The 26,660-nt window shown below is 47.2% G+C and overlaps 3 protein-coding genes and 1 non-coding gene across 5 annotated transcripts; 1 reads left to right on the top strand and 3 right to left on the bottom strand.

The window, feature by feature from the left end:
• Positions 1 to 4,315: 4,315 nt before the first annotated feature.
• On the bottom strand, positions 4,316 to 5,740 carry LOC124681485 (DIMBOA UDP-glucosyltransferase BX8-like). The gene is made up of 2 exons (XM_047216397.1): positions 5,287 to 5,740; positions 4,316 to 5,202 (listed from the first exon to the last, which is right to left on the bottom strand). The coding sequence occupies exons 1-2, from the start codon at positions 5,693 to 5,695 to the stop codon at positions 4,316 to 4,318; spliced, it is 1,296 nt and encodes a 431-aa protein (XP_047072353.1). The 5' UTR covers positions 5,696 to 5,740.
• A 7,568-nt stretch (positions 5,741 to 13,308) lies between these two features.
• Positions 13,309 to 16,056, top strand: LOC124681494. Of its 2 annotated transcripts, XM_047216406.1 has the most exons (3): positions 13,309 to 13,334; positions 13,367 to 13,511; positions 15,594 to 16,056. In XM_047216406.1, exons 2-3 carry the CDS (start codon positions 13,389 to 13,391, stop codon positions 15,621 to 15,623), a joined length of 153 nt encoding a protein of 50 aa, XP_047072362.1. In that variant the 5' UTR covers positions 13,309 to 13,334; positions 13,367 to 13,388; the 3' UTR covers positions 15,624 to 16,056. The 2 variants fall into 2 exon arrangements, with proteins under 2 accessions (XP_047072362.1, XP_047072360.1); XM_047216404.1 differs by having other exon boundaries at positions 13,329 to 13,511.
• Positions 16,057 to 16,272: 216 nt separating this feature from the next.
• LOC124681495 (dolichol-phosphate mannosyltransferase subunit 1) lies at positions 16,273 to 21,377 on the bottom strand. Its single transcript, XM_047216407.1, has 8 exons — positions 21,204 to 21,377; positions 20,096 to 20,195; positions 19,957 to 19,990; positions 19,801 to 19,877; positions 19,671 to 19,696; positions 16,860 to 17,024; positions 16,674 to 16,788; positions 16,273 to 16,583 (listed from the first exon to the last, which is right to left on the bottom strand). The coding sequence occupies exons 1-8, from the start codon at positions 21,317 to 21,319 to the stop codon at positions 16,479 to 16,481; spliced, it is 738 nt and encodes a 245-aa protein (XP_047072363.1). The 5' UTR covers positions 21,320 to 21,377; the 3' UTR covers positions 16,273 to 16,478.
• Positions 18,634 to 18,777, bottom strand: LOC124681497. Its single transcript, XR_006995891.1, has one exon. It is a non-coding gene; the product is annotated as a small nucleolar RNA snoR113 (small nucleolar RNA).
• Positions 21,378 to 26,660: the final 5,283 nt, after the last annotated feature.

The following is a 26,660-nucleotide window of genomic DNA, read 5'->3' as shown; positions in this document are numbered from 1 at the left end:
AATCAGAGATTTCAGAAACTAAATGACACAAGAAAACAACAAAGAACCACTCAGCAAAACAAGTATCCTGGTTGCCCGTTTAAAGATGAAAACAGGACATCACATACACAATAACAAAGCCCACACACGTACGAACCAAGTAGAAAAGATGAATAGCCCATATGCATTAGAACAAAGTCCAAATTGATAGGCACAGGTATAAATCAAATGGGCCGGACAAAACACACGGCCCAGCACACGTACGAACCACGTCTTCGTACACAGATGAGAACGACAGGACATAGCGCTAATCTTAGCGATCGACTGAGATTTAACTAATTCTCAGACGCCTGAGAACTAGCAAATCCGATTAATTAATTAGCTGGGAAATAATCAGCTGCATCCATCAAGGAATCGCTCAGCCTGTCTTCAGCCATCGATCGAGCGGCGCGGCGTGGACAATTCTTATGAAGAAGATGATGACAGATCTTGTGAAGAAGATGATGATTTTCGAATATTCCGTTTTTCAGTTTTAGTTTACAGGGTTTGTTCTGCGCCAACCGTTTTCCGACCCGTAAACATCTTTTTAGAAGACTGAACTTAAATTTTTCGGTTTGCACTTTTACGCGCTCTCATAGAGATGCTCTAAAGGAGGCTGCAAAGGTTTTTTCATTCGGTTGATTCTGTTCATGAAAGAAGACGTTCTAATATTGATGTCCACAACCTAGCTGGAGGATTTATTCATTCTAGTCTAGGCCACCATGTCAGTCGTCATCAGATGTTCATTATCCAACCGATGGTGTTTGCGTAAGTTTTTTAAGTTAAGTTAGTATTAATAAAGGATGGAGAGTTCTAAAAAAACAAAGGGTGTGCCTATGTCTCAGTTGACTGAGATTTTCTTAAGTCTCAGTCAACTCAGAAAAGTGCAACTGCAGTTCAAAAAAATGTGCAACTCAAATCAGTTACACTTTTCTAGTAGAAAAGTGCAATTGCACTTTTTTGATAGAAAAGTGCAACTCAAGTGTATTTTTATAGGTGACTGAGACTTAAGTAATTCTCAGTTGACTGAGACTTAGCAAAACGGAAAAACAAAAACAAAAGCTTCCACACCTAATAAAAAGACAAAAGTAATTAAAAAGCTCCAAGAGAAAGAAGAGAGAGAGAAGAAGTTCACAACGCTGTTCGTCGTTGTGTACGGTGCACCCTTTTGAAATCGTTCTTCTTGTGTTGTGCCCTAAAAAGGAAGAAAGAAAAAGCCTAGTACATGGGACTTGGGAGGTTGAGAGAATCGTCACTGATGTCATGGCATCTTATCGTGATCTTTATCCTTACCTTGTTGTTCACTTATGAGTTGCGGCGACCCATGTGACGGCGATGCACGCGTACGTCAATGCACGCGGTAGACCGCCGTATAACTCGCCGTAGGCCGTTTCTTGTTGTCGAACGTTCAACTATACATACGTCACCGGCCGGCTGGCCGCCGTCAGGACAGACACAGTCTACAGACCGGCCGTGCACGTTCAGTCTGCACATATTGCTTGACCTACGTACAGCAATAATGGGCCCCTTCCACATCTAGCCATCGACTGTTCCCGTTTCAGGCCCGGCCTGCGTGCGACGACCGACCCGATCGAACCAAGACTTGACGACGCGCACTCCGCACGTGCTCATAATTTCTGCCTTGTACGAGGAGATACGTATTCTGGGTTGACGTATTCAATAGTCATGATCTGAATGGCGCCATCTTGTGGGCTCGCCGCATACGGCACGCTCAGTGTATTGATTTTGATACACGTACGTACGTCATCTGGAACGAACGCCGTGTGCGTGAGCCTCACTTCGCAAGCAAGATAAATGCTGCTATATCTGGATACGGCCTCCTGTCCAACCTCTTGGTTTGTTGGCGTACGTATGTACAAACAAGTTCAGGATAAGATCACGATCGACCACACTTTGTTGGTATCGACGTTGGAAGGTCACTACTCAAGACGTGTCCACCGAGAAATATATTTATTTTTTGACGAGCGAGCGCATATGGGTTGATTTCTGACGAGGAACCCAAAGATTCCGAATAACCAATGGAGAATTCATCCGCTAAAACCAACTTATATAAATTGTGAAAGCCTCAAAGGCTAATTGACTATCGTGACCTCTGTAAATAATGAAATCTCATGTTGCTTGCTGAGGCGGGGATACCGGATACACCGAATAAAATGCGAGTTATTCTACTCCCGCGTGACAAATGAGATCAACGAACTTCCCCGTTGCCACGTGCATCACATCGTGTTTCCTGACCTAGCCAAGTAATTGCGCTAAACTATCCTCCACTTGAGCACTTCTAAATTTATTCATGGTCGAACACTTTTTCTCCGAGGAGGACACTCCCTCTCTCTCTCTCCCTCTCCCTCTCTCTCCCTCCCTCTCCCTCTCTCTCCCTCCCTCCCTCCTCATGGTCGCTTGCATGGATGTTCAAGATAGCAAACGTTCCGAACCACCACCATCCGACAGTGAACATACATGAGGTAAAGATCAATTTTTTCGGGTGCGATGTGGCGTCGCTGCTAGCTACATCAATTACCTCACCGATCAGCTATTTTACGTAGGACAATTCAAAAAAAAAACTATTTTACGTAGGACAATGTCGCAGATTGGACTATTTCAGCTACAATCACTCCTCGCGGGGACCACTTCACCACCATGATCTCCCGGGCTTACTACTGCTCATCTGCATTCGACCTCACACATTTGTGTTGATCATTTCATTATTCGTGATTTTGTGTGCCACATATGCAAATATGATTGATATGCTAGTTTGTACCCACGTACGTACAAACTTGCATCTCTAGCTATGGTATGTGATTAGATTGGTATCAGATATTTATGATATATTAAACTTAATTAAACATATTTCCAACATTGTACATACATTTAAATCCGCGGACCATTCGTAGTCGATGCTATAAGGTGTACCGTGCATTCACATGTATATGCGCTCGGTGACAAACCATCTGTTCCACGCTCCATGAAGTAAATAAAAAATCATACTTTCGTTGGAGCTCTAGGCCTGGCCTGTGCTTTGAGTGGGTTTGGTGGTGTTAGTGTCACACACAACATTAAATTTGCTCTTTGTTATGTAAAACAGATGGGTGTGTTGTCACGGTGTGTGAGGGTGAAAACAAAAAATTTCTTATTTTGCACAAGCCCAAAATCTTTGTTTTCTCTCAAAAGAAAAATATCATCATGTTCTTGTTTCAAGGTTTTAAATAGCGGGTTATAGGCTATAGGATATAGCTACAACCAACGAGAAATGCTATAGCGAGACTATAGCGCGCTATAGCCACCCTTTAGCGGGCTATTGCACTAACTGCACCTTTCCGAAGGGCTATAGCCGGCTATTTATAACTATGGGTATTATGAAATTTTACAAGTTCGAAGGATGTAGTACATTAATGTATCTTTCTTTATGAGAATTTGAGGGTGCCTCAAATAACATTAAAACACATGACACATAACTGTTTCGTGAGTATTTCATTTCTGCCGAGCATGACTCGAGGGGATGAGGGAAGCCGGAAAGCATATATATAAATGTACTATAAAATTGCAACTAAATGCTAGATTCCACAATGCCCTAAGCAGCTAACATTTGAAGAACCACCAAGTGGATTCAGTTGGTATCACATTATCTACTATTGTGTTTGTTAGGGTCCCATTTAGTCGCATCGTTGCTCTGCCACACAATATTAGGGTTCAAGTAGAAAAATAATAATGAACAAACCATAGAATTTAGAAAACCAAGCCGATGAGTTGGAACGGTAGGATTTTCAAAGTGATTGTGGATGTCAAGTGCCATAAAACTATGTTGCAATTGCCGCAGGCTAGCGGAGCTTTAAAACTATCACATCATCTCATTTGACTAACAACCCTTATTTCTCAGTAACCTAAAGTTGCACATCGCTAAACCCAAATTTAATTATAGCTTGGAAAATGTGTACATTTAGCAAAAATTACAGTGAGTTTTCTGACCTTCACTCAGTGGATTATATATTGACGGATGTGGGACCAAAAAATGGTTACAAGTTGAAGATCCTAAAAACCAGACTCACATTGACTGTTCTAAATTTGTATTTGCACATGACAGCACAAATCGTGGGAGAGTTGCGTCAAGTCAACCATCTGCAAGCATAGTGAGAACCAAGGGAAAAAAACTTATATCGTACTTAATGAACATATTCAGACCTGACAGACTGACAGTACATGCATCCTGATCATTGTCAAACAACAAGGACGCTTAGAATAGAACTAAAAGCACGATTAAATTAGCCACAACGGTAACATTCTACAAGGATAGCATGTGATCGACCAGCTTATTGATGGCCAGGTGCGACGAACCGGCCACGCCGGTGCACTCCTTGGCCGCCTTCTTCAGCTCGCCGGCCCTGGCCCGCATCTCGGCGCCGTCGGTCCCGGTGAAGAGCCGCCGGATGGCCGCCTCCACCGCGCCCCTCTCGAGCTCGCCACCGACTTCGAAGCCCACCTTCCAGACGTGCTCCACGTACCTGGTGTTCCCCATCTGGTCGCCGAAGTGCGGGCGGCACAGCATTGGCACTCCCTCGCACACGCTCTCCGTCGTCGAGTTCCACCCACAGTGCGTCCAGAACCCAGCCACGGCGGGGTGCCGGAGCACCTCCTCCTGCGGCGCCCACTCCACAACCGTCCCGCGCCCGCGCGTATCTGCTTCGAACCCGTCCGGCAGCCGCGTCGCCGTCGCCTCGTTCTCTTCCCCAGCAGCAGCGACCAGGCCGGGACGGACTACCCAAAGGAACGGCACGCCACTTCCGGCGATGCCCCACGCTGTCTCCACCAGGTCTCGCGGCGACATGCACGCCAGGCTGCCGAAGCTCACGTACAGCACCGATGCCGGCGCCCGCGCATCCAGCCATTCCAGGCAGCTCCGGTCCTGCCGTAGCAGGCTGCTCTCCGCGGCCGGCGAAAACAAGTGCAGAGGGCCGATGTCGAGCACTGGCATGGAGATATCCCGCCGGAGCTTCTCCAGTTCCCGCTGCTCCAGCGCGTCGAACGTGTTGAGGATGAGGCCGGCCGACGCGTCCACGGCCGCGACACAGCGCGCTAGCAGGTCGCAAGTCAGGTTGTGACTTCCCACCCGCATCAGATCGCGCACTCTGTACGGAGGCAGCTCGCCCACCTCCGTCTCCAGCTCCGACTCTGCACGCACGCCATGACACAAACCAAGAATCAGTGATCGATCGATCCAAGAAATAATTTACATAGGAGTTATGTTTGCCATGCCTTGCACTGGAAGGTAGCCTCTGTCGATGAGAATCGGGTAGGCGCGGAAGCAGGAGAAGCAGGCGGCGCTGCCGGTACGCAGTACGAGGGTGGGCACGGCGAGCCTCGTGGCCACTTGCACCATGGACAGAAGGTGGCCGTCGGCGATGAGGCATGCCACGGCGTCCCTGGAGTATTCCTCCAGGACGGCGGCCAAGCGGTCACGGAAGGGCGCCTCACACGCGGCGTTGAGCGTGAAGATGTGGGAGACGACGTCCTCCATGGCGACGGGAGCCGGTCCGGACACGCCGTCGGGGACTGGGACGAAACGATACTCTGGGTGGCGAGAGGGGTCTGGAGAGTTGAAGTGGGTGTGAAAGATGGTGATGGCGAAGCCGCGAGCGTGGAGGATGCCGGCCAGCCGGAACATGGGATTGATGTGACCCTGGTACGCGAGCGGGAACAGGAGCACGTGGCGCCGAAGACGTACGCCATGGCCGGCGGCCGCGCTACACTCCGAGGCCATGGACCTTGACGCCGGCCGGTTCGGTGGTGATGTCAAGGGATCATGGTTTCTGCTGAGTGCAGAGCTGCCATGGCCGGCGGCCGCGCTGCACTCCAAGGCCATGGACCTTGACGCCGGCCGGTTCGGTGGCGATGTCAACGGATCATGGTTTCTGCTGAGTGCGGGGCTTGGGTTTAAGAAGCTTGCAAATTATGGCACCCGTGGATGGCTAGGATTTATCAAATGTTTTTTTATGGACTTACTTACCCCTTTAACTTTAACGGTGGATGGAGGTGGAAACACCCGAGTACACCTAAGAGAGGATGCCTACAAGACAAAAGTAGTGCACGCTAAAATGTCTAAAATATTTCTGAAATGTGCAACATGTTGAATATAAATATACTGCATAGCTTTCTTTCTTAAGTTTGAACTTTTAAAAAACTTGACTAGTGTAACAATCATATATGATATGGGAACCAAGAGTTCTCAAGTTCGAGACACTGCTCACACAGTATTAAAAACAAAAAAAAGATTATGCTCCTACTTTGAATCATGCTAAAGACTCAAATAGACTTGACTTGAGGGGGTGTTGAATATAAATGTACCACATTATCCTCCTTCAACCGGTTCCGACTTTTAAAAAACTTAGCTGGTGCAACAATCCTATATAACATATCGTAAAGTTTCTTTGTAAATATATAAATCTTATAGCACATCTGTTTTGAGCAATAGAATTCAACTTCTCTCTTTTCCCTTTTTGAAATTTGGGTTTGTGCCCCTTGAACGGACACCGTTAAACGATGGATTATAGCTTTCCAAAATTACCAACCGTAGAATATAGTAACGTTTTGATATGAACCAATACCTTCGAAACATGGATAGTGTGTGCATGCTTTGCTGTAATATTAATATGAATGCATACCACTTATAGGGATACCTTGAGCACTTCACTACTTTCCTAAAATTTGAATTTAGATACTTCAGGGCCTTTACATATTTCCTTACGAGGCTTGCTCCAGTATAACCGTTTACCAAACTCGGACCCAGTTTAGGTTTTCGGGTAATTAGAAAATTACTTAATTTATTATGAGCCCTCCTAAGCCTATGCCATATATCACACTGAGAGTTGTCACGATCCCACTGCTCACGTTCTCACGGCGATCGTCGTATTTCGCTGGCATCACGTACTACAGGAATGGGATGAGACGCTGAGGGTCAGATTATACGCCGACGGCCAAATGTCGGGGCCGTCGGCGTACGGCCTAGCCAGGGCACCTCCAAACCGCGACCGTTAGCGTAGCAATGCCGTCGGCGTAGAGACGGCTTCGTCGACGGCAGCCCTCGGCGTCCACCAGGTCGTCGGCGTAGCACCAGGCATGCGTCCCCTCTCGCCCCGATCGTGACGGCGCGTCCACGGCGTCAGCCTAGACGCCGAGGGCTACCCTCGGCATAGCGCCTCCCCCTCCTATGCCGACGACCACCCTCGGCATATGCTTTTTTTTTTCCTTTTTTTCTCAAATCTTACTTTTATTATGTTTGTATTATTTATTTATTAGTTTGAATTATAGAAAAATGGTTCTATTTTTTTAAGAATTGGTAGATGGCATATGTTGGTCCCACCCCCATGTGTTTCATACAGTCTAGTATCGTCTATAAACTTGATCTTTCTTCGGGGTTGTCGCTCTTCGCAGACGGATCAACCAGAGTCAGTAGACACAACATCTGCTATCCTTGTACATATGTCCTAAAACAAAGCAAAACAAAGGAAAAAGTCCATTGGTAACCCTAACCCTAACCCGGATCCTAACCCTAACCTAACCCTAATCCTGGGGGTAGATCTGCGGGGTCCCCACCCTAGGGTTTCCCAAGATACAGATCACCGGAGCGTCAGAATTGTTGGAAAACTTTCATCTGCCTCTAACATATGTGTACAAGTGTAATGTAAGGTTTGGCTAACCTTGCATGTACCCGGTGTTGATGGTTTTCGCATACATGGGCTAGCACTTGGTAAAATCCAGGATCTGTATTCCTATTTTATGGTAAATTATGTCCAACCTATGGTTTCCATGTGCATATATCTTAAACAAACCAAAGCAAATAAAAATGCCCATTGGTAAACCCTCGCACGCAGAAAGCTATAGGGGTAGTGACATAGGCATCCCAAATGGGCCTGCCGAATATAGTACCCGGGGTTTATTGAAGGCCCACTACCCGAAGAATAAGAAGACTCGAGAGCCCAAGATGTATTTAAGGAAAAGATAGAGTTGTAATAGGAAGTGTTATTTGTAATCCGGCGGGATGAGTTAGAAACCATCCCGGACTCCGTAATCCTTGTATAGCACGAATCCCTCGGCTCCACCTATATAAAGGGGGGTCGAGGGACGAGAAGATCATCGAATCATTGTCTGCAAACCCTAGTTTTCATATTCGTCGAGCACTTTTCGGCTGAAACCTTCGAGATCTACTTGCCCTCTACTTCTAACTAAACCCTAGCCTACAATCCATAGGCATTGATAAGTTAATCCCTTGTCAGGTAGATCTGCGGGGTTCCCGCCCTAGGGTTTCCAACATACAGATCACCATCGGAGCATCAGAATTGTTGGAAACTTGCATATGTCTCTAACATATGTGTACAAGTGTTATGTAAGGTTTGGCTAACCTTGCATGTACCCAACATTGATGATTTTCGCACACATGGGCTAGCACTTGGTAAAATCCAGGATCTGTATGTGGAAACTCCTGCTACGGCTCAAAGGGAGCCTATTTTATGGTAAATTATGCCCAACCTATGGTTTCCATGTGCATATTTCCTAAACAAACCAAAGAAAATAAAAAAGACCATTGGTAAACCCTCGCACGGAGAAAGCTATAGGGGTAGATCTGCGGAGTCCCCGTTCTAGGGTTTCCCAAGATACAGATCACCGGAGCGTCAGAATCGCTGAAAAAGTTGCATATGTCTCTAACATATGTTCCTACATGGCTAAGTGTTGATGAGATTCATTGTTTCTGAAATTGTAGCCTGAATTCGAGGCGGCCTTCGAAGCCTGTCATGATGAGTATTAGCAGGCCTCTGCGCAGTGGAATAAGTAGCATACAGCCTACATGGCGTATGTAGAAGTAAGTTTGAATCTTTCTTTTCGCAAATAGATGACAAGTCTCAGTTTGATGCTTTATTTCTGCAAAGCCTGACTTGTAACTCATCTTGCAGGCACTGATGATTGCTTTGGCTACTGGTACACCGACACTGGCTCAAGTTCCCATGGTGGGGGAAATGCCTATCATGCCATCGAGGGCAAGTTTCGCTAGGACTTACTACGGATCCACACCGGTAAGTTCTTTGCCAAACCGATAGTTACCGCTTTCCTTTGCCTCGCAAGTTGCTAACATGTAGGGAACATGTAGGGAACGAGATGCTCCGGGAACCAGGCCTCGTCGGGTGGGCGCGAGGTCACACCGGTTCACGAAGGTGGTCGGTCTTCTGAGCGTTCTGCTGGTGTCTATGTTGCTGCCTCTCCGTCGACTTCTCCTGGGCGTTCTGCTGGTGCCTCTCTATCGACTTCTCCTGGTCATACTCACGGTGCTTCTCTAGCTGGTTCTTCTGCAGCTTCTACTGGAGCGCACCCTCGGACCCGGGCTTCTCGTTTTGCCAACGATGAGGGTGGATACACCCCGCCCGGATCCTTCATGTAGTCGACTCACACTATGTATGCGCGCGCTTGCTACTACTATTCCGGTTATGCGCTAGTTACTACTATGTATTTGGACGACATGACACTCCTCTTGTATGCTATTATGTGCACTATGTATGCTGTATTATGTGAATTATATGCTATTTTGGTGAATTATGGCAAATTTGGATGAATTTGGATGAATTGGAACTGAATTGAAACAAACAAAAAACCAAATGGCTAGGGCTACGCCGAGGGCAATGCCGTCGGCATAGAACCTTGGCATGACCATATGGTCAGGTCTATGCCGAGGGTATTGCCCTCGGCGTAGCCCCTGGCTTGGTGGTCGCACGGCGTGCCACGTCGCCTCCTACACCGTCCTCTATGCCGAGGGTGATGCCCTCGGCGTCTTCTGGCTGCCCTGGCTCCCCTCAGCGTGCCACGTACCCGCATATGCCGAGGGTGATGCCCTCAGCGTCTTCTGGCTGTCGTTAACGGCGACGGCACGCCGGGGACGCTACACCGACGGCGTCTACGCCGACGGTGACGAGGACCCTCTGCGTACGCCGACGGCCAGCCCTATGCCGATGACGCAGCGAGCTCTGCCGAGGGAAGTGGACGCCGACGAGGTACGCCGAGGGCTGCCGTCGGCGTAGCCTACGCCGAGGGCCAGGCATGGCTACGCCGAGGGCAGCTGGCCGTCGGCATACCCGCCGATTCATGTAGTGCATGATCTCATCTCTCGACCATGTTCGTCGGCAAGTGCCAGACTGCGTGCTCTCGTTTCCAACGCGCCGAACTAGCCGGCAACACATCGCACCGTCTCGCCGCCATCCTGCCTACAAGCACCTACGAGGCCTTTCCTATGCTCGTGCCGGCTGCACCGCCTCAACGTGCCTCCCGCCCACTAGTCATGACTCACGAATGCCACCGCCCGACAAAGTCCCATTAATAAGATGTCAACGGCGTACATACATACTACTTCTATCTACGCGTACACTACATATTTCTATAAATAAATTGGGCCATACAGAAATTTAATTCGGCAGGGGCCATATGGATTTTGTACACGGCTACATATATCCATTTAGTTTTTTAAAAGATCAGCATACCCTAAATTACAAAGGATGTCGAGCGATCTCAACCCACTTTGTGTTCGAATTTGTCTAAGTTTGGAGAGAGGGCGAGGGGAGTAGACACCTTTCCTTAATTTAAAACCAGCTAGAATCTAAAAACTTAAACAAACATTCCTACACAGGAAAACAAAATCGGGTTCCTGCTAATCCAAGCGATAACATAAGAAAACAACCGGTAAGTAGTCGTGATCTCTTACCTTAAGAGCTAAGCAAGTTACATCGTATGGACTATTGGAGCCACCATCAGAGAGGTCAAGACTCGAGAGCAAGTAATGAGGGTGATGAGCAAGACAAAGAGTCCGGCCCGCCTTACTCAAAGCACTCCGTAAGAGCATCTCCAACAGGCGCTCTATCCCGCGCTGTATCCAAAAAAGCGGCTGGTTTAGCGCTCGGGCGTAAAATTATGCTCCAACAGGCGCTCTATCCCGCGCTGTAAAATACAGCTTGAGGCAAAAGCGCTATATCGTGCACTATATCTACCGCGCCGGAAAGAGCGCGCTCGTATCCGTCGCGCGCGAGAAACAGGTACAGATTTTTACAGCTTCAAGGTTTAGAGCTTCTGCTGGAGGTGAATATGCCCTCACGCACAAAACATGGATAGAGCGCGCTGTAAAGCGCTTTTACAGCGCCAAGATTTAGCGCTCCTGTTGGAGATGCTCTAATAGTATATTAGTAGCTCTGATCGATCATCATGGCTTGGAGCGGTGGATGCCGCGTGAGATGGAACTGAATTGATGATGCTAGCCTATTGGCCCATATGCATATATGCCTGCTCCGACAAGCGCGTTAGTATGATGTCAGTGTACAGCCGCGCGCGAGACCACGGCGTTGACTTGATATTTTAATCCGGTTGGGATGGCTCACACTGTCACACACTCACACAAGTGGCTAACTACACGCTGATTAACTCTATAATGCAGTACTACGTACTGACGGCCTGACGAGATACTATATCACTAGCTCTTTACTAGTCTCTCAGCACGACTCGGGAAGTCATGATGTTAATCGGTTTGTTGTGGTCAAGTCAAGCTACTACTAACTGCCAATGGCGTCGGGGCCGGGAGGTAGCCTGCCGATCGACGCGACAGCAAATACTAGTAAGTACATTCATTAGAGAAGAATAGAAGATTAGTAGTACTATACATGATTGGCCATTTCTCGGCTCTTGATTCTTGTTTGGGGCCATTTGCTTGGTGGCTTGGTCGCTTCCCGTGCATGACTTCGGGTTTCTTCTGGGTGCAAAAGGTAGTGCTATTTCTGTTTACGCCGCCGCAATGGAGGAAGAGGACGCGATCCACAGCTCGTGGAGGACCTTGCTGGGTGAAATAGAGAAGTGTTCAAAGCCATGGACAAAGAGGAGGGTGATCGTTCAAACCTATTGACAACGAGGAGCGTGGATCGTTCAAAGTCAGAAGCAGGTGGTCAATGTATAGGAAGTATTGTAAAGTTTTTTTTTTTTTTTTTACCGAACCTTCCTCCTCCCCTTCTCAATATTTTTCGATTTAAAATCAAGTGAACTTTGGGTATGAAAGCTTGTCGGTTGTAAGGGAACCTTCGAGGCGACTCTAGAGCGAAACCCTAGTGCCACTTCCACCCTCCACTCCCAACACCCGTCGCCTCTAGAGGTAGCCGACGGGCGCCGAGAGAGCCAGCGGTGAGGCTATCGCTGCTCCACATCGGTGGCGAGGGATTCCAGGATCTAAGCGGGGGCCTCACACGGGGAGTGTGACATCGACATAGCGGCGGGTTGCGTGCGTCAGTGAGGCAGCCCCTGACCGGGAACAAGCAACAAGCTAGCGAGGAAATCCCCACACCAACAAATTCACATATAGACGAGGGAAGGGGTCGGGAACATGAGGAGTGGGAAGGGGGTTGCACGTCCGACAAGGCGACAACGCGCATGGGCCATGGTGCGGAAGCTCCCGTTGGTGTTCCGACGCTAGATCTGAAGATCGATGTCTGCTTCATGTTGCTAGATATAGCGACTATTGGGTATGGACAGAGGTGGGTGCCCATGACCAGGGAAATCCTTGGCTTACAAAGGCGACCACAACGTTGGCGGCGCTGCAACCATCGTTTTCCTTCACGAAGGCGACGTCGAGGTTTCTCCCTCCCAAACCTGCCCCTCTCGGATGAAACCCCAAAATATTTCGGATTGGGCGACGTGGCGCTTTGACATCATACCCTCTATGGAGGTGTCGCCTTGGGATAATGTTGGGGGGCGGGGGTGTGGATGAACGAGTTCAGCAATGGGTGCAGGACAACTAGTAGCAGTTGTTTTGATCATTACTGGTAATGTGGTTGGCCAAGCCTCCTCATGGTCTCTACTTCCCCGGAGGTACCTACTCACCGGCGGATCGACCTCCCCAAGCCTAGGCTAGAGGGGAAGGTCTTACCTCCTCGACAGTAGTGTCTTGAAGTTGAGCAGGGATGCAAGTCATGGCCGTGCTCGGTGGCGTTGCTGCCATTCCTTGTCACCGCGTCTCTTTGGCGGTCAACACTGTAAACTATCTCTGTTTTAAAGCTGGACACTTGCTGCCTTTATAGAAAAAAAAAATCCGCAGTGGTGAATGTGAGATATAATGGGGCAGATGATTAGTGTATGTTGGGCCAGGATGATTACAGGTCCAGCAAGGAACCAGCGCGATTTCGCTCTCCGTAGCCCAGCCCACACGGCTTAGTCAGAGCAAGCGGTAGAACCACTCGTGCTCTCTGCCTTTCTCCCCTCGCCGCCCCCACCCCAACGCAGCCCGGAATCCGGCGACCAGGATTTCTGCGATCGAACTCCGGAGGCGACGAAGAGAAGCGGCGGAGATGGCGGTGATGGACATGGCGTTCAAGGCGCTCACGGCGGGGCTGGGCGTCACCACGCTCTACCTGGCCGCCACCTTCTCCGTCAACGTCTACCGCGGCCTCGCCTGGCACTCCGAGCAATCCGTAAGCGCCTCCGCCGCCCGAACCCTACCCCGTCCCCGTGTCCCCGACCCATTCCCTCGTCGCTACGTGAGTCGTTGCGGTGGGGATCTCCTCCCCAGTTTGCTGCTGCTTGTTCCTGTCGAATCCGCCCCCCTGCGAAATCGGAGCTGATTGTTACCCCTAGTATATTGATTAAATGATCTCAAAAAAAAAAGTATATTGATTAAATGCGCGCTGCGCTTTGACGAGATGCGTGGGTGGATTGGCGAATGGGTGCAGCCGCGCAAGCTTGCTATTGTTTGCTTGGCAAGGCATGATCCACCATACTGCGTTTAGTTGGTAGGACATGATCTGCGCTTCTTCCATGTTTACAATGGGGAAAACCGAGCCTTGCTAGCCATGTCACACAGTAGCTGTCACCTGTCGGTGCCTTGCTTGTTTGTTTTGGAACTAAGTTAGGGTTTCCTTTTGAGCAACCAGGTGGTGTTTATGTTAATTGCAGTAGTAGAGTTACTCAGCTTCTTGCTATGAATCACAGTGTTGGCTAAATACTCCATATTCTGCTCTAGGAAGTGAAAGCTGTATTTCTTGGACCAAATTTCATACAACCCTGATTTCACTAAAGCAACAACTGGGACTTGTTGTCTGATTTTAGGTAATCTTCATCATTATAACTTAATTAGTGGTTTTATTTTTTATTTTGGACTGCCGTGACCATCCTCTTTGTACCGAGAATAGCATGCCTATCTTCTGGGTAGGCTGAGAACTTGATGCATTTTTGTTGAAATGCTAGTCGCTTCATGGGGATGACATGCTCACATTAAGCGCCTCTGCCACCCGAACCCCTTACCCCCTCCTTGTGTTCCCGACCCGTTCCCTCGTCGCTATGTGAAGTTCTTGGTGTGAGGACTTCCTCCCCAATTTTCTGCTGCGTGTTCCTATCGAATCCACACCCTACAAAACCGGAGCTAGTTGTTACCCCTAGTACATTGATTAAATGTGTGCCGCGCTTTGACGAGATGCATGGTTGGATTGGAGAATGGGTGCAAGCGTGGGATTGTTTGCTGCGCTTCTGCGTAGTTGGCATGACATGATCTGCGCTTCTTCCATATTTTACAATGGGGAGAACTGAGCTTTGCTAGCCATGTCACACCGTTGCTGTCACCTATCGGCGTCTTGTTTATTTGTTTCGGAACTAATTTAGGGTTCCCTTTTCAGCATCGAGGTGGTGTTTATGTTGCAGTAGTGGAGTTGCCCAGGTTCCTGCTACGATCACAGTTTTAGTTAAATAGTACTCCATATTCTTCTCTAGGAAGTGAAAGCTGTATTTTAGACCAAATGTTAATACAACCCTGATTTTACTGAAGCAATAAGTGAGAACTGTGCCTGATTTTGGATATTTTTCATCATATATAACTTAATTATAGTGAGTCTTCTTTTGGATACTCATTTAATATCTACTGCTGTGAATATCCTCATTCTATCCAGAATCGCATGCCTGTCGTAGGGGTAAGACCGAGAATTTGGTGCATTTTTGGTGAACTACTAGTCGCTTCATGGGGATGACATGCTCGAATTAAGTGGGGGGCATATAACCATGCAGGAACTCTTTATCAAACTGTGAGCTTTAATGCATTTAAATTGAGCTGATCAGTGTTATTATACTACCGTAGACTTTGTTTGACTGAATGATCCGGTATATAATGAAGGTTGAGTGTACTTTTCCCATCCTAGCAGGAGATCTGTTAGTTCTTCTTAATGTATCTGACTGCAATCAAGAAAGGAAACCTATATTTGTGACACTATGTTGGTTATACGTAAATCTGTTTTGGTTTAATATATCATTTGATCCAACTATCGGCTGAAAGGAAATGCTTACAGTATTAAACCCTGCTGGTGATAAAATGCAGCTCCCGATAAATTGAAAATCTCCAGCGGTAGTTGCGGACTTAACTTAGTCATGCGTATGCATTTTGAAACATATACTGAATTGTTGTGTCAACAACTCGTGGTTCTCAGAATTCTGAAGTGGCTTCACTCTATATGTCTCTATTCCGCAGTATTGTATTTTAATTGTGTAACTTCTTCTGAAATGCTTTGCAGAAGTTAGAAAAGGAGAAATCAGAAGACTAAGACGGATCAGCAAGTTAGGGTGTCGGACATTACAAACCGAAAGGACCTACAAGAAAGATCACATTTTGATGATGGCTGATCATGTGTGGTTATGTTTTCTGGGACAGTTTTTGTAAACTAATAAGATTTCCAGACAGTTTGATGTGATATAGATTGAGGGATTTGGACCTACAAGAAATCTCACATTTTGGTGATGTCCTTTTTTTTATGGGATTTTGGTGATGTCCTGATCATGCGTGTTTATGTTATGTGGGATAGTTTTCGTGAACTTTTAGGATTCCCAGACACGTTGATGTGATATAGATTTATGGTTTTGATGATCAATCATCTTTTGTAAGCACTATTTCAACATGTTTCTACCTTGTACCAACATAAGGGTGTCCTGGGCGTCTCGTCCCTTTCACCAATTTATTTACTATTTGTTCTGGTTGTACTGAGTGTTGGTTAATTATTATGTGAAGTGTTCTTATGCTTCCTGCCCTATTATTTATTTGCTATCCATCTTTTACTTGCATGATAATGAAAAGGGAATGCCTACCAGTAACCATATATAGCTGTTCTTAAAACTATTTGCTTTTCATCAAGATACAGTAAGTCGGTAATATAGTTCACTTTGACAAGGTAACTGAAGCAGAAATTAAATGAACATCAACAAAACATTGTTTTATAATGATACATGTCGCCGCAGCCACACAATTCATCATGATGCCCATAAACCAACTTTGAGTACATAATTCAACTGTAAATCCGAAAATGTTAGCATGTTTGTGCAACTCAAGCTGAAAAAAAACATAAAAGTCACTCTAGCCAGAATTTGTCCTATAACCGCCATGCATCTACGTCTTGTCTTTTCCACTATGTTGTGAGCAACAAATACACAAGGCCTTTCAAATATCCAACAATTTCGGATCCACCAAGCTTTGAAATCCCAAAGACCCTGTCGACAAAAGTTATTGGGACCTGGATAGGGCGACCAAATTTAATTATCAAAGCCAAGATATTAATCCATCCTTGCAGAAATGAATAACGAGTCAATTTGAAATGGATTACCTCTTCAATGTGATAACCTTTCCTGGTGGCTCTAACAATCATCTCCATTTGGAATACATAGCCCTTGCTGACGCACGAGGAAATTACATCTTCCAAAACACTTCGCTTATATAGCCTAGGAAATCAGCAGTGTTAAAGGACAATAACTACAAGGATCTTACTCTATTCATGTAAAACAACACACACCTAAATGACCCTGTCAAATCAGAAGCTCCAGGACGCAGCAATGTCTGTGCTAGAACATTTGCTCCCCTGCTAGTCAATTTGCGCATAAGATTCCATCCATGAACACCACCGTTGTTAACATAACGGGTACCGGTTACAATATCAGCACCGGTTTCCTTTTGCTTCCTAGTCAAGAAAGAACATGGTTAAAAAGATACAGGTTCTTCTACGTACTTATTTTCAGTGGGCAAGGAAACGCCCAGCTATACTACACTTCACCGAAGTAGTTTCAGTTACTGCATCCAACAACTAACACAGAACAACTTTCAATCATCACAAAGTACATATTCGTGCCTTGGTTAGCAAATATTCCATTTGTAGAGCTGACAAAGAGCAAACTGATTAACAGAGGTATCACAAACCTATTTTGGCAGACCACTCAAAACAGAATATTAGAAAGCCAATTTCTGAATGTGCACTCAGTATGTTTTTTGGGATCATGTGCACTCAGTATTGACAAAGCATAAAGTAGGTGTCCGCACCGGCGCCAACCTCTAAAAAGATCTGGCAAAAAATTGCTCAGAGAAAAACCTTTCCCGAATCATTTATCACGTCATGCTACTACCATCCCAGCACGATGACCAGAGGGTCTCGGTCATTCGTCTCTGAGAGGCAGCCGTAAGAGCCTTTCGGTTTCTCCTCACCGCCATACAATTAGAATATGCATTTAGAAACAAAGCACACAGATCAACAGAGAATCCAAGAAAGAGATATAAAACAGAGCGAGAGTGAGCAATCGAGTGGAGGCGCTGCCATCACATTCATCTCAATTGAATTGGACAGATCACTGTTTGTGAAGGCACCTGGGCCTGTGCAAACTGGCATCAGGAAAATGGTGAAAACGGAAATAGAAGGTGGGAGTTGGATTCACTCAGTGGGCAGAATGAGCATTCTTGTTGACCTTGCTGATTTATTTAATTTGTGGAGTCTGCTTAAGGACTTGATCGCCCCGTCAGGAGCAATTCTATCCTGTTGAAGTGGGAATTTGGGAGACTGGAGACTGCAAACGAAACAGAGCTAAACATTAAGGCTTGGGCGATATTCCCGGGTAAAAAAGAATTGAACTTTGGGACGACTAGGCCGTAGCCCAGTATGGCCTCCATAACGCTTTGCCCATGCCTGGCAGAGCTAAAATGCAAGATTTTGTCCTGGTTGGTGTTCAATATGCGGATTCTCAGGGTGGATGCACAAGGGGTAAGACATTGTCTTGTCTACACAGTCCCGTCCACCAGCTTTGCCTTGGAGCTCCAGAAGCAGCACTCGACATGTGAATGGAATTCTCCTTCACCATGCAGGTTTGGCACCTGGTGGATGGCTGGCTTCTGGGTTCAATGAGTGGTGGCAGGGAATTCTGCCCACGACCATGGAAAAGAGTCACCAGAAGAAAACCAACCAGATTCTTTATGTATTTGCAATGTGTGGAACGGACGTATCAGGCAACACCCATATATACTACACTTCCTGAAGTAGTTTCAGTTATTGCATCCAACAACTAACACAAAATAACTTTCAATGTTCATTAAAGCACATATCTATGTCCTCGATAGCAAAGATTGAGCTAACAAGAGCAAACTGATTAATCAAAGGAGGTATGAGTATGACAGATCGATTTGGCCATTGAAAGGACCAGTCAAATAGAACAGTAGACAGCAATTTATGAATTTGCGGTCAGTATTTACAAAGCATAGTTGGGCACAGTTTGCGCCTGCACCAGCCTCTAAAGTATCTGCAGAAAATGGCTCAGAGAAAAACCTTTCGCCGAATCATATCACATCATGCTACTACCATCCCGGAACGAAGACTAGACACTAGAGAATCTCGATCATTCGTGTCCGGGAGGCAGCCGTAAGACCGGCCTTTCAATTTCTCCTCACTGCCATAAGATTATAATCTAAATTTAGAAACAAAGCACACAAGAACACAAGTCGATAAAGGATCCAACAAAGAAAGAGTTGTAGCAACAGAAACAAGATCGAGCAATTAGTGGAGGCACTACTATCCCTTGCATCTCATATCGAGCAATTAAATTGGATGGACCCTTTGTGCAACCGCACCCTGGGCAAGTACAAACTGGCAGCCAGGGAGATGAGAGCGATGAAATAAGGAATTAGAAGATGAGAAGTGGTTTCATTCAGTGGATAGACGAAGTGCTCCCGTCTACCTTGCCTATCTTTTTGATCTGTGGAGTGTGCTTAATGAAATCCAAGGCCTTGATCGACCCCTGCAGGACCGACTACAGAGGAAGTGGGAAAACTCCCATATCTAATCTGTGTGGTTGGTCAGCTTGGTAAGGATCTGGAAAGCGTATGCAGAGCCAAACTGCAGGCTTTTCTCCTGGTTGGTGTTACATAAGCGGATTACTCCGGTCAATGAATGGTGGGAGGGGGGTTCAGGTCCATGACTGTGAAAGAGTCACCAGAAGAAAAGCGGTCAGATTCTTAATGTGATTTAGAATGTGTGGAATGAGCGCAACACGTGCATTGAACGCTACTATATTAACTTGCAAGACGGTAGTCTCCCTGGCTATGGAAGATGTCAACCATCAGTTTTTTAAGTACAGTTCAGTGTCGGGAGTAGTTCATATGTGGACTCTCAGGTTCTTTTGTCTGTTTAATGTTGAAAAACAAGCACCCGTTTTTATTATGTTTTTTTTTCCATTTCTGCTAATATAATAGGCAGTGCTCCTGCCAGGTTCCCCAAAAGTAAAATAAAAATGAAGCATAAAAATTGAATCGTTCTCGCCGGTTAAATTCTTGGATAGATGATTCTCACCTAATGAAGCTTGGCAAATACTTTGGCTGTTCAGAACAGAAAAGGGATTCAGTAACCACCGGGAAAATAAATATTCTGAATAACTTAACTATGGCAAATAACAAAGGGAAGAAAGTCCGTAGAATCATACATGATGGGATAGATCTGCATCCATAATGACAACAAAGTCCCCTGAGGCATGCTTTAATCCATGTATATATGCAGTACCTGAAAGTTTTTAGCTGTTCGTTAACACAAACGGCAAGCATAAAATTCAATATACATAGAAATGGGCAGCTAAACTCACCAAGCCCTAGCTTCCTTGGTCTAGCTCTCAATAGCTGTCATTATATCAGGTAAAACACACCGCAGTAAGTCATAATAACCAAACCGGCACCGCATGTGTACATAAACTCGTACGACAGCATGGTTGTGGAATTACTTACAACACGGTCTTCACCATACACTTGCTGCAACTGCTTTACAATGTCTTGAGTTCCATCAGGGCTTCCATCGTCCACAATAATGATTTCAAACTTGGCGTCCCTACGTTGGGAAGTAGTTAAATTTTAGCAACACAAATGCAACAAAATTGTCATTCAATACACCAATATTATGCTAACAAGATAATAAGAGTATACAGCAGCAACGAAAAAACAGGTTGTAATGCTGACCCAATACTATGAGTAAACAGTAGCAACTGAAACATGTCGGAAACTACAGATAGGTTCTGCATGATGGCTTTCTAGAATAGCCATTACATACAATGTATATACATAAACTGCCAACACTTGCAAGCCCTAGCGACAATTAGGTCCTCTGATCTCAAAATAAGATGGTCTAATCCTATCAACCAGTTAACATAGCTAATAACATACTGTCTGCAATGTTCTGTTGATGCTATTGGCAATGGAGCACAAACCCAGAACTATGATTAAGATATGTCTAGAGCATGAAGGCTGCTAAGTGCTAGCGGAAACCAGCTGCGCACAATGTCAGCGCCACATATAGTTTAGCTACCACCATCTAAATCTATAACTGTGCATAACTTCAACAGATAACATGAAACACTAGTTCTAAAATTGCGTCACTGTTACCTTCATCCTATGGTGATATGATGATAATTTCTCATAAGATCAAGTGGACAACAGAGACTCGATTAAAGGCACCGCTAGCAATTATGAACTACAGATTGGAAGATGTGGCCGTGATCATATCTCGTGGCCCGAATTGAGCACAAATAGGCAACTTCAAAGTTGATCTACAGGTTTACTCCTTTTTTTTGTTAAAGCTGGTCTATAGTTGCATCATATGAGTGGGGAATTGCAGAATCTTAAAGCAATTAAGCACAACTTGCTATTCAATTACGGTCAATAAATCCCTCCACAGGCTTATCTACGCGTCAGAAAACCGAGCCGGCACGAAATTCTAACTGGATCACGAACGCCCGCAGAACACAGCGATCTCGACTCTCGAGGGAACGAAAACAGAACGAACAGATCGGCTGGCAGACAGGAGTTGTGTTGATGGGGAAGGAGCGGCAAAGGGGGTTACCGGAGGTGCTTGAAGATGAGGTAGACGATGAGGGCGACGTTGAGGCGCTCGTTGTAGGTGGGCACGATGATGCTGTACTCCGGCTTGCCGCCGCCCGCGTCCCCTCCCTTCTCCATCGCCGCTCGCGGACGCGGTCCCGGATCGAACGAGCCGATCGGTACAGCGCGGCAGATCTTCCTCTTCTCGGAGCGTGGCTCTCGGTACACGGCGCCGCTGCAGGCCTGCAGCTGCCGTTGAGCAGGACGAAGGTGGGAGAGCCGGCGAGATGGGCGAGGCCCGATTTTGCGTCCGCCGGCGTGCGAACTGGACAAGCTCCGAGAAGTCGGGCTCGGAATCTCGGATGGGCCACTTGTCTTGGCAGAAAAGAGCATCGGCCCGTTTTTGTATGGGCTTCCGCAATGGAAGCTTCTTCGGCTGAACCTGAGTTTTTTTGCTATATATACCAAAACTTCATTTTTTTTTTCAAAATCTGGGGTCATCAGAAAGTTTGGGATTTGTAAAATTTAGGAATTTCTAAAGTTAAATTTAGAAAATTTCAAAGAAAATTAACGGTTTGCATACGAACAAGAACACCCGCTTTTATCGATTGTATATTTGATGGACTTAGGGTAATCAAAGGTCACCAGTCTCAATGTCATTTTCTTTGTTTTCATGTTGCCTATGAATGCTCATCCAGATGGCAATATTTCTGTCTAGAAAGGGCCATCTAATTATCTATACATCCTCTTAGTATTAGGCGATGAACGTGTATAACCTGAAATTAACTAGTTCCATGTATTTTACTTACGAGCTTTCAACAAAAAAAGGCTTAAACGAAAGAAATGTTTAAGCTTCTGTTTTGGGAGATTTCTCGAAACGTAATTGCTTCGAAGCATACATATTTAGAGGCAACTTTTAATCAGAAAGATGATAATTCAATTTTTTTACGAGCTTTGAACCACACTCAGAATCATCCTTTTTAAACTCTTCCATGAGAGCTTACAACATAAATTGTGAGAGATTTCGACTATATCAACAAGGAGAGGCAATGGAGATTCCTATTTGACGCTCGCTGTGCTTGTTAAGCGTATGTTTAATCCTTCAACTGGGCGTTGTGGGCTGGCATAGTTCGGTGGTGTTGGAGAGAATGAAAAAGGTGACAGGGAGGAAGAAGGCAACCATGCTTCCACGCGCACACCTCGCTAGAGACGGGGAACATTTGGCTAGCTAGGGCATCGCTGGCGGAGGTGAGGCCAAAAACATCAGGGTTTCAGGTGCAGGGCACGCCAGAGAACTTAGGAAAGGGCATGTGCAAGACGAGTGAGAGCTTGCTGGAGTCAAGGAAGGCCATGACGATGGTGGGCCGCAGCTCGATGGCGTTTGAAGCGCTGAATAGCAGAATCCAAAGGCAATGGTGCCAAGATAATCCATGTATCGTTGGACACAGACCATTCGATCATCACGCAACGCAGCCCCCTACATCTATACCACGGCCAACACCAGCCCAAGCCTAAAAGATTAGCAATCTTGTGGTTCTAGCACGGATCGGTTCTAGTTGCATGTATGTGTTAGGGCATCTCCGGGGCTACCCACAAATGCCCCGATATTATCTGTTTGGATCTGCCTCGGATATAAATTGGGTCACGGTCCGGCCCGCTAGCCCAATGCGTCTAGCAGCGCGGCTCATTGTGTCCCATTGATGGCTAGAAGAAAAGTCCGTTGGGCCTCTACCAACCCTCGGCCCACACGGGAGGACACAAGAGAACATGCGTGTTGTCCGGCCCGACGCATCTGTTACCCAAATTTGGTGAACGGATGGGTCGGTTTGTGCGAACCGATCCGTTTAGATCACACAACTGGAGCATGCTGGCTGTTTGTCTGTCCTCGTGGACTACTTCGAACAGATGGATCGCCCCACTGAAAACGCCCTTATTTGTTTGAGCTGGATTTTACTTTTACAGTCCCCTTACTTGTTTAAGCTGGGTTTTACTTTTACAGTTGCTGACTAGTCCCTTCCTTGGGTGGAGATTGACCGGTTCTTGGTCGTCTCGTGCCTCCTTGGCGTGACAGTAGTAGTTGTGGTAGTACCAACATCTTCCTTTTCGGTTACTGATATGCCAGTTCCTGTTTTATGTGGTTGTTTTTTCTGCCTTTCGTGCCCACCAATTTTGGAATTGTTTTCACCTTCTTTTTACTGTAGCGACGCCTATACCCTAGACCCTAGGGAAGGGGTGGCCGGCTGTAGCCTCGCAGTACCACAGAGCCCACGCAACGCACGACTGGTACCACTACATCTGTTTGCCCTTGGAAGCAGTCTGTGAAATAGAGGTACTCCTACCGCACAGCATTTCGTGCATACAGGCACACAGCTGCCTGCCTCGCTTCCTTTTCCACGCAGAGTGTTTGGCTCTTTGCTGTGTTTCCGTAGCTCTGCAGCGTGCCCACGGAAGCCGATTCTGAGTTTCCTGCCGCTCCGGATTCTTCTCTCTCCACTCGCGCCGCCTCACCCTCACGTGAGAGACAGGTTTCTCTCTCTCACCTGGGGCCCACCACGCGACAGGCCTTTCCACTTCTCTCACCCCCGCCCGGCCTAGTTTCCACCTCTAGAGATTATTATAGTGGAGTTGTATATACTAGTAATCCCTCTCAACAAAAGTTACTATTGTTTTTTCAAATTTGGAGTTTTGAATTTTAATTCACAAGTTTGAGTTCTTTGCCATCTCGCCGTGCCAGTGGTATCTCTCCACTAGCAACGCCACATCCATGGCGACGTCATAGTTGTTAAACTTCATGCACTAGCCACTTGAACCAAAAGTCCGAAATGATGAAAAGGGCTAGACAATCCACATATACACTTCACAATACCCCCACTCGCGTGTAACGGGAGAAGAGAAAGTCAACACGTGAAAGAAGAAGAGCACACTGAAACAGCGGTGGCTAAAGAGGGGGGCAACATCAATTTTTAGGCTTAATTGCGAAAACCATGTGAAAGCCAGGATTTGAACTTGACCCGGGGCTCTGATACCATGTTAAGCTTCATGCACTAGCCAGTTGAACCAAAAGTTCGAACTGATGGAAAGGGCTAGGCAATCCACATATACACTTCACAACAATAGTGAGCTTTGTTTCTCGTTGTCGTTGCTGCCTTTTACATCTCGCGGTTCTCCGTGCCCACCACGTCGCCTCCACCACCGCCCCGTGTGCCGTGCGGTAGGCTGCCGCCAAGGAGCCTCTGATGGCACTGCGCCTGGCCATCCTCTTGTCCACAAGACTAAGCCGCTTGCTGGCCATGAGTATACCTAGCCATGGGAAGCCCGACCCAAAATTCCCGGGCTTGGGCCAGCCCGAGCATGCGTGTGGGCCGCGCCTGGGCCGAAGATTCAAACCTGATGGTCGGGCCTGGGCCTAAGAAATGTGCTAAATAAGGAAGAGGCCCGACCAGAGGCCCGAGGCTCGATGGGTATTTGTTGCGATGGGCCAAGCTTGGGCCAAAATTCTAGGCCCGATGGTCGGACCGGGAGGGGCCTAGGCCTGGGTTTTTTGCGTCGGGCGTTGTTAGGCCCGGCCCGAACTATGCCCAGGTATAGCCATGAGCTTGCGAGCGAACTCTATGTTGGACAGTTTGGAACGAGGCGAGCAGAGCCCACTGCTTGTCGTTGATGTCCGACATGTTTCCATCGTCGTCAAGCCCAAGAGCTAGTCGAGGTCAATGTGGCCGTGGGCTGCTGCACGTTAACCATTCCTACACGCGCCTCCGCCAACATTGCACGTGCCTTGGCCACCGATGTCTGGGCCTCCACGAGGTTCACACCAGTCTCCGCCCTTAGCACCACCGCCTCCGCCAACATCTTCGGCGTTGTCTTCACATCGGCTTCCTCCATCTCCACGACCTGGCGTGATGCGGCCTCCACCTCCTCCCTTAGCCCCTCGCGGTACTGCCCGAACGCTTGCTCGGCGGTCTCCTCCGCCTCAAACACCTCCCTCGGCGCGAGCTCTCTGGCCGGGTCGTTCGTGAAGCGGGCGCGACCATCTTGCTCAGATGGATCCAAGTGTTGGTGCGTTTGCCTATGGATGCTTTATATATGGTTTCATCGTTCGCCCCGGCGATGTCACCCCTCTTATAGGGATGAAACAGTAAAAACACCAGGGCGGGCGCGGGTAATGATAGGATGAGTGCGGGAAGTGGACGGCTTCGAGAAAAGCCTGCGGAGTGGGTTTGCCCCCGACCTGAATGTGCAAGGGGTGGAGGCAATCCCGGCCTGACCCAAATAAATTAAAATAGACACATTTGGTGGTCGAAATGGGTCTATAAGATGCACCAAAGATTAGCAATATTTTGGCCCTGACACGATGGCTAAGGGAAAACTTGGTGTTTGTTTGGTTTGTGCCCAAGATCACCCTATTAAAATTTGGGATTTCTATTTCTGTGCCCTCGGGTTCTTAGTTGTGCTCACTTTTCCCCAGCTTCTTAGTTTTTCCTCAGTTTTCCGCAAGTCCTTGTTTGAAACGCGCAGAAGCAGCTCAAACGGCATGATTCCCGTTTAGTTGACTGTTCCGTGCTGAAGTGTGGGGCCGTGTTGTGTGGGCCCGCGTCGCGTGGGGCTGGTAGAAAGGGACCGCGTGGGACAGGACGAGATAGCGTTTGGTTGCATGTGAGCAGGAGCTGGGTTTTGTCTCTCTCGACCCAAATTGATATTTTCCCTTTTAAGAGTACCTTTTCCGCCTCCTTCTCTCTGCCTTTTTTCACCTAATTAGTATCAAATCTAGAGAAGCTTGCATTTGTGTCTTTCTTCAATTATTATTTGTGCCTTTTGGCCCTCGTTGTTTGCCCAATATGACAGCAAATCTAGTAGGGAGCCCAGTCTAGTACTCCATCCGGTCCATATGTATGTAGTTAAATCTAGAACCAAATCTACAGGGAATGTACGATAAATTCACACGGTCATATAGTAGAATAGGGATAGATAATAGGGATCCCTCCCTAGATAATAAGCTGCATACATCAGCCAAACATAGTAACAGGTTCGAGATTCTTCACAGCACCATCATACTAACAACATAACAACAAGGGATCCCTAGTTAACAACAAAATAGGAGGCAGCAGCAGCACAGGTCCAGGACTCCGCCTACCCCATCTGCCTCTGCCTCCACTTGTTGCTCCCCTTGGGAGCCTTGGGCTTGAGCGGAGGCATGCGCCTGGCGGAGATCTCCACCTGCTGGAAGCTGCGGAGGTGCATGCCGAGCGCCATGTGCTTGGCGCGGAAGGAGTGGGGGTTCACCGACGCGTCGACCTTGGGGAAGGTGTTGCCGATGTTCTCGGCATGCGTGAGGAGGTAGTTGAAGTCAGTGCCACCGAGCCTCCTAGTGCAGAAGGGGCACCTGTAGACACCCTTGGCGAAGTAGGAGACGTACTGGCCGACCTGCGGCCTCCGCAGCACCTGGTGAGTCTTAATGTCATGGTGCTCGTCGTCGCTGCCG

This window comes from Lolium rigidum, unplaced genomic scaffold (assembly GCF_022539505.1).
Source record: "Lolium rigidum isolate FL_2022 unplaced genomic scaffold, APGP_CSIRO_Lrig_0.1 contig_45265_1, whole genome shotgun sequence".
NCBI lineage: Eukaryota > Viridiplantae > Streptophyta > Magnoliopsida > Poales > Poaceae > Lolium > Lolium rigidum.
The sequence above is the reverse complement of the archived record's forward strand: the minus strand, read 5'-3'. Positions and strand labels throughout refer to the sequence as shown.

Excerpts from the sequence above, each read along its gene's own strand:
- LOC124681485 (XM_047216397.1), bottom strand. The coding sequence starts at position 5,695 with ATGTTCCGGCTGGCCGGCATCCTCCACGCTCGCGGCTTCGCCATCACC. Across the intron at positions 5,203-5,286 it reads AGGCTACCTTCCAGTGCAAG|AGTCGGAGCTGGAGACGGAG; the intron begins GCATGGCAAACA and ends GCGTGCGTGCAG.
- LOC124681494 (XM_047216406.1), top strand. The coding sequence starts at position 13,389 with ATGGCGGTGATGGACATGGCGTTCAAGGCGCTCACGGCGGGGCTGGGC. Across the intron at positions 13,512-15,593 it reads CCTGGCACTCCGAGCAATCC|AAGTTAGAAAAGGAGAAATC; the intron begins GTAAGCGCCTCC and ends AATGCTTTGCAG.
- LOC124681495 (XM_047216407.1), bottom strand. The coding sequence starts at position 21,319 with ATGGAGAAGGGAGGGGACGCGGGCGGCGGCAAGCCGGAGTACAGCATC. Across the intron at positions 20,196-21,203 it reads CTCATCTTCAAGCACCTCCG|GGACGCCAAGTTTGAAATCA; the intron begins GTAACCCCCTTT and ends TTCCCAACGTAG. Across the intron at positions 16,584-16,673 it reads AAGGTTATCACATTGAAGAG|GTCCCAATAACTTTTGTCGA; the intron begins GTAATCCATTTC and ends CGCCCTATCCAG.